General features: G+C 41.4%; 1 protein-coding gene across 1 annotated transcript in view; it reads left to right on the plus strand.

The window, feature by feature from the left end:
* The first annotated feature begins 509 nt into the window (after nucleotides 1-509).
* The window catches only part of Itga2 (integrin subunit alpha 2), a 101,170-nt gene continuing 84,935 nt past the window's right edge, over nucleotides 510-16,744 (plus strand). Inside the window, 1 exon segment of the mRNA XM_037209430.1 lies at nucleotides 510-727. Coding sequence (XP_037065325.1) covers nucleotides 670-727 — 58 coding nt within the window. The 5' untranslated portion in view covers nucleotides 510-669.

Genomic DNA, 16,744 nt, shown 5'->3' on the forward strand with positions numbered 1-16,744 from the left:
GGATAATCATAACTTGAGAGCAGCTCTTTCTGATGAGTTAGTGTCGAACCTGGTCATTCTGAGCTTATTTCTGTCCCTTTCTCCACCCACTCAGGAAAAGCAGAGAAGGGCACGCACGTAGGAGCAGCCTAGGAGTGGCATTCAGGGCTCATGGCTTCCTGCTGAGAGCTATCGTGGGTTGTGGTCTGATATAACTGCACTGGGGGGCGGGGGTCTGGATAGGGGTTTCCTGTGGACCGAGGACGAAGTGGGGGGCGGGGAGGGGAGTGGTCCTGAACTCTTGGGTCGGGTGTGCTAGGGCAGTCTGAGACAGGGCAGGAAAGGTCACCAGGCAGGCAGTGCCATCCGCACTGCCTGCAGGATGCGGGGGTTGGGTGGGAGTCGCGGGATCGTGGCTCGCTGTGTGGAACCCTGGAGGAGTTGCAGCCGCTGCTGCAGGGGCTGGGCTCCGTGGGGCGTGGCAGGGCAGATCCGGAGTTTGCCCAGGCTGAGGGGCGGGCAGGGGCGGGTCCTAGCTCAGAAGCTGCAGCAACTTTTCCTTGCTCTCATCCAGGCCGGGAGAGAAGTCTTCGGGGCAGCTTCTGTAAAGTCTCTAACTTCTGGGAGCCCTCGACCAAGGGTACTGTGTGCACCCCCACAGCACCTTAGATTTCCCAAAGCAGACCCAAGATGGAGCCCGGACAGGCAGGGGGCGCGCTTCTGCTGCGGCTGCTAGCGCTCGCTCAAGGTAAGTCTGAACTCCCGTGCCGTGCGCGTCCTGGGCTGGAGAGACCCGCAGTGGTCCTGGGACAGCCGCGAGGGATCTAGTGCAGCTGGAGAGCTGGCGAAGGAATCCGCTCGGCATCCACGTGGACTCGGGATCCCGGCAGCGTGGAGCCGCTTAGACAGACAGACAGACAGACAGACACACACACACAACACACACACACACACACACGTCCGGATTAAGACGTGTTTCACCTGATCAAGCACCCTTCAAAGTCATCTTTCGAAGTGCTTTGTGCTTAGATGTTCTCACACTCACACATTCGGAGCCTTAGTGGGTGGCCCGCAGACCGTGTATCCCACCTCCCAACTTCCATAGAGCTATAGATCCGGCAGGTGCTGAGCTAGCCCTGAATCAGGTACCCGGGATCTACTTACAGCTCCCAAAGAGTGGCTTTGCAGGAAACCCTGATGTGTGTTTTTCACCCTACAGTCGCGTGCACAAAGCCCCCTATTTCTTATTTCAGAAAGGCGCACTGGTGTTTCTTTTCACAGGAGGGAGGAAAGCCAAGCACATCTTAAATACTTGGCGGAAGGGAATTCTTCCTTCCCTCCTGCCTTCCTCTCATTGTTATGTCGTCCTTCAAAGAAAGTAAACTTAAAGCCAGTTCTGTCCACTTTCTTCATCTTAGACATTGCAAAGGGATTAGCTGAAGCCAGAGCTAGGCTGCCTGGCCTGACTTCCTTTGCCCTATGTGAGGAAGGAGGGTGGAGGAACCAGCAGGGCTGCTGGGAGATTCAGGAGAACTTTCTCTCCACCTTTATCTATATCTTGCATTTGCCCAAGATGAAGGCTTTGGGGGCAGTGGAGGGGAGAAGGAAGCAATTGCATCTGGACTCTAAACAGCTAACAGAACTTAATGGTCACTAGTTGTCAATTATTTTTACAAAGGAAAGCATTCCCTAAACTCTGCTTCTCCGAGGCTAATCTTTCTTTAAGATGGAGGAAAACTAGTCCAGGTTAGCCTTGTGGAATTTCCTGTGTGTGAGAGTTAAGAGAGAACTGTGCTGCCGCCCAACACTAGCAGATGCAGGACACCGTTAGATAATAGGATGGTACCTTGTAACCTATACTTCACACATGCTCTGTCCTGGGGACACACAATTGATTTCAGTGGCCATCAGCTCTAATCTAGGGGCTTACGACAGCTGGGTTGGATTCTGAAAATTCCGTTTCTGAGGCTCTCTTAAGAGGTACTGGAAACACAAATCCAGGCTTTTCATCTCCCTTTAATTGTTGGTATTATTTGGAGAAGCTTCTGAAGCACATCATTTTCTAATCTTGAAATGTTGAGGCTTGTTCTGGGGAGGAGCCATGAGAAGGATGTTGGTGGAATGTGTTGCCGAGAGGCATGAAGTCAGGTACTGGGATTTTCTTCTGTAGTTAGTTAACAAGGATGACTCAGTGTTGTCAGCAAGTAGATGGGGTTTCTACAGCATCTTTAAAACTACTCCACATATTTATTCCTTCCTTTTGATTTAGTTATTTGTATTTTCAAGGAACACATTTTCTCTTGATTTTAATCATCTAATTAAACGAAATCACACAATAAAATGTTGCCATTTGAGAGGGCAGTTGAGATCCTTAGGCAGGTAATGTGATGTTCGCTGCCTTGGGTATCTAAGGTTGGCATCTAGTTGAAAACTCTAGGCCAGTAGTACTTCAAATTTTTATTTTACCCTAGCTATATAAGCGGTCAACATTGTTTAGCACTAAACAGACACATATATTAGTCTTTCTAGATCATAGGCATGCACAATTGTGATTGCAAATACCTACAAAAGTTGGAAATGCAAAGGCAAGCATGAACTCCTGTTTCTTCTTACATTCTCTACAGCACCCAGGCAGACCACATTAGAAGACAGTTTGTCTTGGATCTCATTTTAACACTTAGATTCAAGTTCATTTTCCATAACCCTTCTCACAAGTGGATAAGAGGAACTAGTGCTCAGTTTTGTTCCATATGTATCACTTTTCATTGTTCATGGGCAGGCTGAGGGTGGAAAAGAGAGATCACAAGGCACATAGATAATCTGTAAACTAAGGACATATCCAGAGAGGAAATCAACTGTAACCTTAACATGAATAAAGTCACATGTTCTCCAGGGGGCTCATGGGCCAAGGAATCCTCCATAAGGATTCTGGATCACATCTGGATCACATCGCTTCTTATCTCCCTGCAGAGCTGTCAGCCCTTCTCTCCTGTAGTATTATTCTCCTTGTCTGGAAACTAATCAATAGGTTCCTCTCATGGTAAGTTTTCCTTTTAACTTTTGATTTCCTCATGAAATGCCCCCATCCCTGGCTTCTGTTCTCTTTTGCTCCTCTCCTCTCTTCACCTTCGTCTCACCTCCTTTGGAGTCTCATCTTCTACCTATTGCTAGATGGTGTTTGCAGAGCTCCATCCTGGTTCTCCCTCTTCATCCTAAAGGTGCTGCTAGACCCAGCACCTTCCCCAAGGCAGGGTCTCTAGCCTCACTCACCTCATGAATTCAAAACACTGCATTTCCACACCGATGGGTCCGATTCCCACGCCAGACTCAATATTTCCTAAACTGAACCCACTATCCGTCTTCCAGGATCTCTCCTTTACAGTTCACCATGGCTCACAGGCAGTGTGCCATGCAAGCAGGGAGGCTGATAATGTGTTTGTCATGTTTTAAGTCTCACCCTTGCACTCTAGATTCTACCAATCAATGCAACTTCTATTGCACCTAATTCCAGCCCTCATCTTCTTGTGTCAGAACCTCTGTAACTTTGGAACTGGCTTGCCCATTTTATTTCATGTCTTTCTAGCTTATCATTCTCATCGTCAGCATGCTACCTTTCTAAAACACTTATCTGGGTCCAATACTGTACACCCTCACTTCAAACACTTGGTGTTTCCCACCACATCTAATACAGGGTAAAGTCGAAATTTCTTGGCATTCATAAAAGTCCTCTACCATGTAGCTGGAGTTTTCTTCAGTCCCATCTGGGCCCACAACCGCTCAGACACAAATACACACAGAGATGCTTATATTAATTAAAACTGTTTGGCCTAATGGCTCAGGCTTCTTGCTAGCTAGATCTTACACTTAAACTAACCCATTTCTATAAATCTATACCTTAACATGGCTCATGGCTTACTGGTATCTTCACATCTTGCTTCTCCTGGTGGTGGCTGGCAGCATCTCCTGACTCCACCTTCCTGTTCCCAGAATTCTCCTCTCTGCTTGTCCTGCCTACACTATACTTCATGCCTGGCTACTGGCCAATCAGTGTTTTATTTATCAACAAAATCAGAGCAACACATTCACAGCATACAGAGCAATATCCACAGCACTACCATCTGGCTGGTAGTTTACCTATCCAACTGTTTTTTCTATACTGACCAATCCTACACATAAGCACACATAGGTACTCCACATATGTATACAATGTATACATTTCAAATCTTATAAACATACCCAAAGGGGTTGAGAACCACTGTATTATGTGACTTCTGGGAAAAGAATCTTCATTCTTCAGGCGATATGATTTTGTTAGATTCAGATGTGAGGGTCAAAGAAGCTTCAGCCATCATGCAACCATGATGCCAGTAGTTACCTGAAAGATGAAACCAAATATACTGTGGGTAGGATCACAGAAAGATGGAGAAGCAATTAGTGCCTGGTGTTGTCTTTGAGTTTCTAAATCATCAAAAGGAAATTCCACTCAACCTCTTCAAAAAACTTTATCTAATTTTAAACTTAGTTATGATTTCTACAACTGAGAATTATTATGTGTTTCTATGGTATAATAAGTATTATGTTTTTAAACAGTTAATGAGGAACACCAAACAAAATGTGGAGTTTAGGGAAAGAAATATCATTGTGACACTAAAATTTCCAGCCTCCAGAGAAGCTTTCATAGGGACAGAAAGGAGTCATTTGGGTTTAGATCTTCCGTGGAGGACTGTGGAGGCTGCAGGTTTGGTCCATCATTTTACCTGGATGAAGTAGTATTATAGAAAGAGGAGGCAGACAGCAAGATTACTAGAAGGAGACCTGAGTTTAATTCCTCTGTCAGAGAGGAACACTGACACAATGAAAACAGATCACGAAGCAGACAACACAAGCTCAGAGAAGGAACAGTGAGAGGTCAGGGGTCATCCAGCCTTAAGGCTGTTCAACTATGGCACAGACAGAGTCTTATATGAGGATGAAGGAAGCCTTTGAAAGTACCTGAACAAGGAAATGATATGCTCAGATTTGCTCACTGCCAGAGCACTCCAGTGACCAGGAGGAGGACAAAGGACAGAGACCAGGTAGAAGATACCATGCACGTCTAAGAGAGAACCAGATTTAGTGTTAGTTTACCACACCAGGAGAGATGATGATAAAGAAAAAATACCTCAGAGAATAGCAGTGGGGAAAGAGAGTAAAGTAAAATTTAAATGCTATGAAGGAAAAGGATGAGACAGGATTTGGCCATGGACTTCATTATGTCAAGGGAAAAAGATAAAGCAGATGCAGCCATTCGTGATACGTAACACACAATGTCCAGCCATTTATGGAGGTAAGGAGTGCTAATGGAGGCAAGTTGTAGGGAAGAGGCGATCAATCTGGAGAGGCTGAGTTAGAGACAGCCTCTAGTTAGTAGACAGTAGCCTTAGCATATGTCAAGTGAGTGAGATAGGGAGAGAAATGGGAGGTATTGCATCTGGAGACAACTGAACAACTGGTGTTGATGAGTCAGGCAAAGAGAGAGGACGAAGCCTCTAGCCAGAACTTGGGCACTACTTTAGAGGATCAGGTGAGGAACAAGTGGTATAGGGAGAGAGAGAATGGTGTCTGGAGACTTAGCAAGAAGTCTGTAGGAAGTGAGGCGCCACAGAAGTTCTTAGAGAAGGAAGTGTTGGTCAACAAGACAACTTTGAAGAAGTTAAGTGAGTGTGGCTGCTTGGGTAGTGAGAATCTCCAAAGACTGAGTAAGTAGAAGTGAGGAGTGAATGAAATGAGGTCATACCACAAGGAACACTTGATAGAAAAGTGGAGGAGAGAGCAGAGAGAAGACAAGACAAAAGTATCCAAACAAAGATGGAAACACTTGCACGTAACTTATTATAGTTAGATCTCAGATTTTCTAATCATACTCATTCATGGTGCATGTATAATTTTTCCAAAATTGTGTTGTAGCATCTGTATGGGTATCAAACACTCACAACCCAAGAGTGAGAGGGAACAGCTTTGGTGTCTATGGAAAGAATCTTGGAAGAGAGAAAAGAGAGAGGGGGTGGGGAAAGCTGGTATTTCTTCTTAATTTTGTGTGTATGTGTTTTGTGTGTGTGTACATGCACAAGTATGTGTGTACTTGCCCATATGTGTAGAAGCTAGATGTCTATGTTGAGTGTCTTCTGCTGATGCTCTCTACTACACCTACCTGTCTGTCTACCTATCTATCTATCTATCTATCTATCTATCTATCTATCTATCTATCTATCCACCTACTTACCTACCTACCTATCTACTTATTTATCTATTGATCTACTGACACAAGGTCTCTCCTGAATCTGAATCTAGATTGGCTAGCCAGCATCCTCCCAAGATCCACCTATCTCTGGTCTCCCTTTCATCCAAGTGCTGGGCTTATAGATATCCACTGCCACACCAGCTCCCTTTACATGGATGCTGGGAACCCCAAATTAGGTCCTCATGATTACAGAGCAGGTGCTTTATCCACTGAGCCATCTCCTTTACCCTATTCTTAATATTGTTAGAGTTACAATTATTGCAATTGCGTATATTCAGTTTTTGTCCAGTCTATACTTGATGATTTGTGTATAGAAAAGTTATATTCACTATGCTGCACAAACTTAAACTGCAGACTTTTTCTAGCCCTTTCAGCTCACAGAATACTGTGGCAGCCACTGATTTTAAATATATTGTAGTTTCTCTTGAAGATTTCTCTGTTTTCGTTGCCCAAACAGTTAAAAATAAACTAGAATTGTAAGCAAAGACTCCTGCCTTATCATTCTGTGCTCTAAACCTGCAACTGCAATTCTTGCTTTTATCAGTTTAAAGTGAATGAAGATAGTCTATAGTAAGAAGCTTTCTGTATGAAAAGTGAGGTTAGTGTTGCAACAGAACTAGGCAAATGAAAGCGCACTGGATTGTCACACAAAGACATTGTCAGTGTCTGAGATTAGTTCATTGTTGGTTAAAAAGCATGAGGAAAGCCACCGCTTCAATGACCACATTGGACACTGGCAGCTGTCATTCATCGAAAGGTGGCCTTTGTTTGTCTTTGTGCAGGCCTGAGTTCATTGCCATGGATACCATGTAGCTGTGCAGACAGAATACAAGCTGGATTCTGGCCAGAGCAGCCAGACAGCTCTATTCTGAATTGTTTCACAGTTACATTCAGTTCCTTTGGCCCACAGCTTCTTCAATGCTTGGTAGAGTAAGAACCATCTTGGATTTTATAACCCTTTCTAAATCTCTGGGAGACCAGAGATAGGTGGATCCTGGGAGGATGCTGGCTAGCCAATCTAGATGTAACAGCAAGCTCCAGATTCAGAAGAGACCTTGTTTCGATAGATAGATAGATAGATAGATAGATAGATAGATAGATAGATAGATAGATATAGTAGAGAGCAACAGCAGAGAACTGGGTGCATGAAGCAGATAGTTTTCATTAATTGATAAGGTTTTCTAGGTATTTGTTAATGGTCTTGGGGGGGAGCAAAAGGAAAATTTAGCCTGAAAATTATAAGACTCTTACATGATCTTTATTTATCTTTTAGAATAAAAATATAATATGTAATCCTAATGAAGCTACAATACAGATTTGAAAATGATCTATGCACATATAGCAAATAAGAAATTCCTTCATTACAACAATGCTTAATATTTGCCCCCAAATAATCAGGCTGTAATAGTATCATTGCAATATTATTTCTGATTATTGTTCAGAAGAGGGTCAAGGCCTTATGACATTGTTAGCCTCTGGTCAACATACAGTCCTATAATTTCTTTTTTTGCTTCACGGCCTCCTGTCCAGATGTACTCAAGCTATGGACGCCTGATTTGCAAATCAATTTAATTCTGTTTCACTGAAGTACGTGTGTCTCAGGAAGCACACGCATCCTTCATGCAATTCAGTGTCACTCCCCACGTGGGCCCTTTTGGAAGCTCTCCCATGCTGTTTTCAAATGCTGTTTGCTCTGGTTGACTGTGAGCTCTGAGAAGACAAGCCTCCTCCTCCCTCTTCTGTATCAAGGACTTTGTTAATTCTTTAAAAATCGCTCTTGCGTTTATTCATTTAGTGGAGGAGGAGCGCACACCTTGGCACATGTGTGGAGGTCAGAGGACACTGGTGGGAGTCAGTCCCCTCCTTCCACATATGGGTTCTGGGGTGGAACTCAGGTAGCTAGACTTGGCACCAAGTGTCCTAACCTGCTGAGCACCGTCACTGGCCTTGTGAACCTTTTGCTTGTGAAACACAAATGAATTTAAGAATCACAGCAGAGTTGTCCATCTTTGTGTTGATTGATAGGACTTTACCAGCCAGTTATGTGTGATCCAAAGACAGCCTTCCTTCCGCTCCATTTTATTCTCTTAATGATGTGTATTGATAATATTCTTAATGGAAATGTAGTGGAACTTGGATGTTGTGATAATTGCTTTCATTTTCTTTTATTTTAACTGTAACTTCAAGGGAAGTTCCTAATTCAATGTTATAAAGATATTGTATTGCATTCCCTAAAACAGTATTTACTTTGAATTTTAATGTAGACCTACATTTTCCTGTAGTAGATTTTTGTGAATGAGAGAAGTCAAGAATCATGTTTTTTATATAGATAACTGATAATCTTAGCATCATTTGTTGAATGAAGAGTTCATTCTTCAGTCTCTCCTTTATCCCAGACAAGAAGTGTGGATACTTGCCTCTAGCTCTTGCTTCTCCACTGTCTTCCAAAATTACTCTGTCTTAATTACAGCAGATGCACAGGATCTCCAATAGAGCATTTTTCTATCTATTTCTTTTTCGGGAGTGTCTTGGTCTTGACATTTTAATATATAATTTGGAATTAGCTTGTTAATACCAATGCATTTCTTTAGCTTTTAAAATGTCTAGAATATTTAACTGTATTGAAGCTGTAAATTAATTTTTGGATAACGGACATATTTGCAAATAATGAGTTCTCTAACCCACCATTCTAGTAAATTCTTCATTTGCTTAGGTCTTTCATCTTTTCAGTAATGATTTATAGTTTTCTGTACAGAGAACTCTTAATGGATTATAGGAGAAAATTTACATTTTATGTATGTATGTTAGAGTTTTCGTTAGGAATGTGATACTTTTTGATATTATTATAAGCAATGATTTCTTAAAATGGTTTTCTAAATGATATCAAGATTTTGATACATTGAAATGTAATTTCTGTATCATTATTTTATATAGTTCTGTCCCAGGATCTGACAGAGTGGTAGGAGAACTTACTCCTGAGAAAGTGGTTCCCTAACCTCCAAAGGTATGCCATCACACACACACACACACACACACACACACACACACACACACACACTAAATTTATTGGTTATTTTATTCACTGGTTCAAACATATTTTAATCTTCTTTGATTGTAGTTGTTCATTCATTATCCTATCAGGTATATATATTTTTTTAACCTTTAATAATCTTTTCTTGTCACACTGACCCAAACAGGGCCTTCAATACAGTAACAAATGCTGTGTTGAATATTGAAAAGAAGAGGCAAGAGGAGAGTCCTTGTCATGAACAGATTTCATTATGTCAGCACCTCAGTGCTCAGTGCATTGTTGACCATGGGCTGTTCAAAGATATTCTTTCATCATATGATTCTCCTTCCCTGTTACTTTGCCAACCTATTTTTTAAATTGACAGCTGATTTACTTTAATAAATATTTTTCTGCATCTTGAGGATCATGTAAATTTTCTCCTATAATCCATTAACACAGCAAATGACATTGACTGCTTTTCAGACATGATGAAAGTCTCGTATTAGTGGACTGTGTCTGACTTGATCAACATTTATAATGGGTTGTTGGATTAGTTTTTGTATTCGTGTTCATGATTGAGATTAGTTTTTGATTTGATTTTTATGCACTCTTCCTTTGGATTTTTATGTCAAGACCGAGCTATTACCATAAAATGGAAACCATTTCCTTTTTTTTTTTTTTTTTTTTTGAGTCTCTCAAATTTTTCTGTGAGCTCACAAAATACCTCATCCTTGCTACACAAGGATGGCTTGAGTCTCATCACCAGAACCCATGGAAAATCAGATGTGGTGGCTTGCATCTGTAATTCCAGCACTCCTATTGGGAGATGATAGGTGGAAACAAGAGTTTCCTGGAAGCTTTCAGGCCTGCTAGCCTGGAATACAGAGAGCAACTGAAACAACAAGATAGACCCTGCATTTGCAGGAGGAAGGAGAAAGCCACCTCCTGACCATCGTCCTCTGACTCCCGTAGTCACATGTGCAGGCAGAAACGTGACATGTGCACATATACCACGATTTTTAGGAAAAAAAGTTTAGATAAATTTAGCTCATTTTTTTTCATATTCCTTTAAAGTATTTATTTGTGTGTGTGTGTGTGTGTGTGTGTGTGTGTGATGCCTAGAGGCCAGAAAACAGTGTTCAATCTCTGGAGTTGGGGATGTTAGTCTCCCTATGTACGGGGAACTGAATTCAGGTCCACCAGAAGAACAGCAAGTGTTCCTAACTGCTGAGCCATGCCACAACTCCCTTTGTAATATTCTTGACAGGAAGCTCTGGGGAAAAAAGTTTCTCCTTTTTTTTTTTAGAGTGTAAATTTAAACAACAGCTTAGATGTTTGAATTAGTTTTAGAATGTCTAATATTTATCTTTTTGCCCTGTAACTTTTTGTCTTTCCATTATGTCAGACTTTATTAAGTAACAATACATTCACACAGGGTATCATTTTATTGGCTATAATTTACCAAGTAGTCTGGATAGTTGGCTATTACCAACCTTGGTTTTGGTTTTTCTTATAATTATTATCCCAATCTTTTTTGGAATTCCAATTGTTTGCTTGAACTCTCAAATGTCTTAGTTGCTTTTCTTTTTGCTGTGTCAAAACCTCTTGAACAAGGCAACTTATAGAAGAAAGAGTTTATTGAGGGCTTGCAGTTTCAGAGGGTGAGGTCATGACCATCATGGCAGGGAGCATGGCAGCAGGCAGAAGGTCATGGCATCAGAGCACTAGGTGAGCATGTACATCTTCATCCACAAGCACAAGGTGGAGAGGGCTAACTGGGAATGGAATGAGCTTTTGAAACCTCAAAGCCCACCTGCAGTGACACACCTCCTAAGCTTTTCCAAATAATTCCACCAACTGGGGACCAAGCATTCAAATATATGAGCCTGGGGGTGGGGGAAATTCTCATTCAAACCACCACAACACCTCATACTACATAGTAATTATATCTACATGTGTATAAGTTACAGAGTATGACTAAAGATGCTTCATCAGAATTCATGGATGCCGTACAGAAGTCAGAGACAAAACACTGGTAGACATGAAAATAGGATCTTTTTGTGGGAGGTTAGGTAATGAACCCCATTTGGAGAAATGTGTAGATGCTGCTGCAGAACCAAGCTGCAGGGTCACAGGGTTGCGTCAAACATTAGGATTGAGTTGAGCTGCAGAAACAAAGTACAGAAACATGGAGGCCACAGGTTAAGTTGTAGGGCTAAATCCAAACAGACGAACATTTTACCTTATATTTACAAGTTGTTCTTATTCATAAATTTTGTCATTTAAATTTTCAAGTGAATAGGAAATGATTTTCAAGACCTCAGCTTTTAATTAGTGTAAGGTCTATATAACAGTTCATTGTCACGCCTGTTCTTCATCATTCTCACCAGAAGGTTATGAAATTTATAAAGTGTCAAAGAAGCAAGTTTTTAGTTTCACTTACTATTTACACGCTGTGCTTATGTCCATTTCAAAAATTTGGGGTCATATTTCTGTACTCTTCCTTATTTTCCTCATGACATTTCTCAACCAGCATATTTAAAAATATTCTTCATCCCCATTTTTTTCATTTCTCGTTTTCTTGGACTTCAGTAACACACGAAATTGATGGTCCATTTCTCACAAGTTTTTATTTGCAAATTTGCCTCGTCATTAATATGTGTTTACCGTGTCATCTGTCATCCCTAGGGGTTACATTTCAATACCTCCAGGGGATGTCTGAAACCATAGATATTACAAAACCTTTCCCCTTTACCTACATATATATCATAGTTTTATTTGTAAATTAAGCATAATTGTCTGTGTACAGTCAAGCTCAACTGCGATCCCAACACTCAGGGAGATGAGTCCAGAATCACCCTGGTCTATATAATGTAGTGAAACCAGCCAGGCTACGTCATAATACCTTTTTGCAAAAGAAAAAGAAAATAGGCACAGAAAATACTAATAATTTAATAACAAATAAAAAAAGAATAATAATAAAAGTGCCGTAATAAAGTTGTGTGAATGTGGTCTCCCTCAAAAAAAGATATAGTATCACTCTACCTTTTCCTTTGTGATGATGCAATGCTTATGTGATAAGGTGATGTGAGATGACTTACCCAGACTTTGTGACATGGCATTGGATGACTATATAAGGACTACCCAAACATAATCTCTGCAAGACCATGATAAATATGAGATGACTATTCAGTGTCTAGCAGGCAAGTAGCTTGGATATGCTTGAAAGAGGGGTGATTTATGCTCCAGGAGCATGGAGAAGGCAATCTCATTGGGCTACTTAGACTAGCATGCAAACTAAGACACAAGTTGTTTGTTTCTAAAATTTTTGTTTACTATTTGGGTCATGGCTTATTGTGGGACTCTGATCTGTGAAAGAAACTGTGGAAGAGAAGAGGGTGTGCTACTATATTCAGAGCCCCCAAATCAATAGCAGAGGAGTTTTTGTGGTGGGACAGGAACACAACGGCAAAACACTGGATTTTCCCAGTACATGTTTTCCCAGCTGAGGTCAGTAGGGAAGTGCTCTGCTGCTCTGTCACAGCTTTCCTGGCATACACACGTGTTCTTATTCTAGTCCCTATTTCTTTCATATATGTAGGCATGCATGTATGTATGTATGTATCTTTGGCTTTTAATTGACTCTGTTGTTCTAGAACAGCTGCCTCCAAATGCAGTGCTGAAGTTCTAATGAAGTGTGAAAGAGTCCACACAGCCTTCCAGAGAAATTCTGTATGTTAAGCAGTCTTCCTTCGGCATGAATCAATGTATCCTGCTTTCTCCTGGTTAGCTATTGTACCATTGTTGGATATTTAGGTTGCATCCTGTGGGATTTCCTTCACCCCTACTGTATATAATGAAGCTATACAAGAAGTTTTTTTTTTTTCTCCTGTTTCCTTTTGGATGATTTCCCAAAGCAGTGTTGCAATGCCAGAGATTGTGTGTGTGTGTGTGTGTGTGTGTGTGTGTGTGTGTGTGTGTGTTAGCTCTTGTCACATACTCAACAATATAGCCATCTGCAATGCAGAAATCTATCAACTTCCTCAACATTATATTTTTCATTTACTTTTTGTAATTTGTCAAATATAAAGTGATACACTCATCCCCTTTATTCACAAGGAATCACTGCTTTCCAGTTACGACTTTGGGATGTATATCTTGTGAAAAATATCTATAGATTCAGGTCAAAGAATTTAAAGCTAGGGCCCTCTGATATTGACCCCAAAGAAATCTCAAGAACTCATCTAGTTCAGCATGCTCCTGCTTCATTTTTACACCTGGAATTTGAAATGATTAGCACCTGGGACTCCAGCCTTCAGTGTCCTATATGTGTTTTCAAGATGCCTTCTGATCACCCTCTGAATATTTCCTTGAAAACCGCCCTTTTGTCTTCATTGTTATTGTTACAAACAGTCCCAACAGCTTTCACTTAAAGACAATCCTTGGGCCGGGCGGTGGTGGCACATGCCTTTAATCCCAGCACTCGGGAGGCAGAGCCAGGCGGATCTCTGTGAGTTCGAGGCCAGCCTGGGCTACCAAGTGAGCTCTAGGAAAGGCGCAAAGCTACGCAGAAAAACCCTGTCTCGAAAAACCAAAAAAAAAAAAAAGACAATCCTTGGCACTTTCAGGTGTCAGAAACTTTCAGCAGGGAAGAAAGACATTCTGTTTGCCACAGCAATTCACTATGGCCAGCAGTCTGTGGATTGCACTGGTTAGCTATTAACGGTGCTGTCACCCCAAGCCAGTGTCCTAACCATCGTTTATTATGTCTCGTTCTTCTGCTGGGGTGTCCAGGAGTGTCCTGATGGGATTCTGGCCATTTGCTGCTGTCAGAGGGCAGGCAGCATTCCCTTTCTGTGGAGTATCCATTTGTCTCTCTAGCAAGGCATCTGTTACATAACCTGACTTCATGTGTGGTGACTTGGGCTCCAAAGGCAAGAATCTCAAAAGAATACTGGGAAGAAGTTGGAAGACATGTCTTGGTGGTGTCGAGCACATTCTGTTCATGGAGAGGGCCTGAGTTTAACTCCCAGCCACCGTGTAAGGTGGCTCACAGGCTCAGAACCATATGTACCTCTAGATCCAAGGAGACCAGACACCTCTGTCCTCCAAGGACACCTGCACTAATGTGTCCAAACCTACACAGAGACACACTATGCACATAATTAAAAATGATCAAAACCTTAAAGAATGCTGAGAGAAAGTCATGGTTATCTCTGTCTTTGACTTAGAAATCACATCACTGCATCTCTTCATCCAACAGTGAGCAAGTCCCACTTCACATCAGGGAGAGGCAAATGAGATTCTGCCTCCTGATGGAAGAGTATCAAAATATTCCACCACGGAAACTTAAACAACTTAATGTTGCTTATGAGACTGCTCACTGTTTAGACTACAGTTCAGACATCAGCGTTGCTGACATCTGGGGCTTGATAGTTCTTCTAGACCCGGGGGAGGGGAATGGACCGGGAAGCACAGGATACTGTGTAGCGTATCTGGCCTCCACCCACTAGATAGTACACCCCAGTGTGACAGTCAAAACTATATCAGACATTACCAAATGTCCCCTTAGGGGAAACCACTGAAGAAAACAATCTTGTATTGAGAGCGTTTCCTGCTCATGGCCACATAGAACTGAAGTTATGAAGAGTAGGTTACATGCCATCGCTTTTCTAGGTGGCTTTAGATAAATCACTAGCAAATTACTTTTACTTTGTTGGTTCACAAGGAGGATCAAGTGTAAATGTTATGAAGGGGAAACACTTTACATATTGCAAATCCATAGACTGGTATTCATTCATTTTTATTATCATGTATTTAACTTAGGGGAACATTAAAATAATGGCATGCCCATCATATGCCACTTGAGTGTCAGACATTAGGAAACTGGAAGCAGCCTCTCCCTCCCAAAAGCTAATGTTGCTGTATGTCACTCTCCCAGTTCATTTTTCTTTCTTTATGAAAGCCAAGGTCAGGGTTACGCTGCTGCAGTCATGAGAAGTTGAAGGTACCACTTTTCACATTCGACTTGTATACTTTTTGTGTGTCTGTATCTGTAAGCCAAAAATTACAGCGCTTAACTGTACATGTCATGTGCTCATTTTCAAAGGACTGCAGCTTTTAAACCTGATTGTTTTCATGGGGAGAAGGTACCTTCTGCCTGCACTGTGATCCTTTTTGTACTGAAGACAATACTACTAAAACCAGATTGTCTGTGGTTGTGTGTGTGTGTGTGTGTGTGCAGAAGATCTTATGTGATCTATCACCATTTCCTGTACCACGTATATTCTTCATAATGATTAGCTGCACTTAGAGTTGAAGACTGTTTGCTTAATTCCATAGTAGGGTCTGTATCACCCACTTCCTGTCAGTGTGGCTTCCTGGGAGGGTCCACGGACTGATACTATTTTCTTGGGTTTTATGGTGTGCTTTTTCTGTGTGTCAGCAGAATGCAGCCATCTGTCATCTGACTACTCATGATGCAGCATTTAGAAAATTAAATGGGAATTTGTTCAGGATATGCTCGTTTGTCTGTGGTGAAAGTGGGTGTGTCCTACAAAGTGGTGTTGTTTGTGAAAGTTCCCAAGATGTGTGCTAGTCTCAAGCAAGCACAATGATACAAAGAGTGAAAATAAAACAAGAAGAAACTGGCTTTCCTTTGTGCCGATCACAGGTTGGGCGTGGTTGAGAGTTTCTCAGGCATTATCTGATGTATGGGAGGAACACATATTGACTTGTTTTTATGGTGAGAAAGCAGCAGTGGTCACAGACTGAGAAGCTTAATCACAAGGCTGCTCAAACCTCACAGGCCAAGCTCTTAGATACCACAGCCATACTATTGCCCTTGCTCCACTAGTGGATATTTGTTTACATTACAAAAATAACTTACTTCTGCCTTTGTCATAATTCTGCCATCCTACCAGCATCAAATGTGAATGATTTTTTTAGGGTTCTCCTACAACTGCATTAGAAGAAAATTGAGATGTTCTATAGAACTCTAAATAGAAAACAAACTATGTATATTTGCATGAACACAGGAATTCACAGTATATACTTTTAATGCATGCATTTATAATTTGTATTTGTACAGAATAATATGTAACACGTAGTCATTAATGTGTCTACTAATCCATCCATTGATAAGTCAGCTCAGCACCCTACATTCCGTTGCTTTGAATCAGCCAGAACTCTCAGTCATTTCTTTATTAAGCAGGTCTTTGTTGCCCATCCACTGTTCATTGTTTATAGGTTAACTGGTTAACTGGTTTTTGTTCATTCAACAATTACTACTGATAGTCTCTACCGTAAGGACTGGGACATATGCCAGCTAATAAAGTAAGCATGATCCCTACTCTTATGGACAAACAGGCTAAGTATAAAACACACAGAGATTAAGTTTTAGGGATATCTCTGTACAGGCCCTGCCCATACACTCACGCAGCCTGATATTTTTATTAAATATGAAAGAGTTAATA

This window comes from Peromyscus leucopus, chromosome 11 (genome assembly GCF_004664715.2).
Source record: "Peromyscus leucopus breed LL Stock chromosome 11, UCI_PerLeu_2.1, whole genome shotgun sequence".
NCBI lineage: Eukaryota > Metazoa > Chordata > Mammalia > Rodentia > Cricetidae > Peromyscus > Peromyscus leucopus.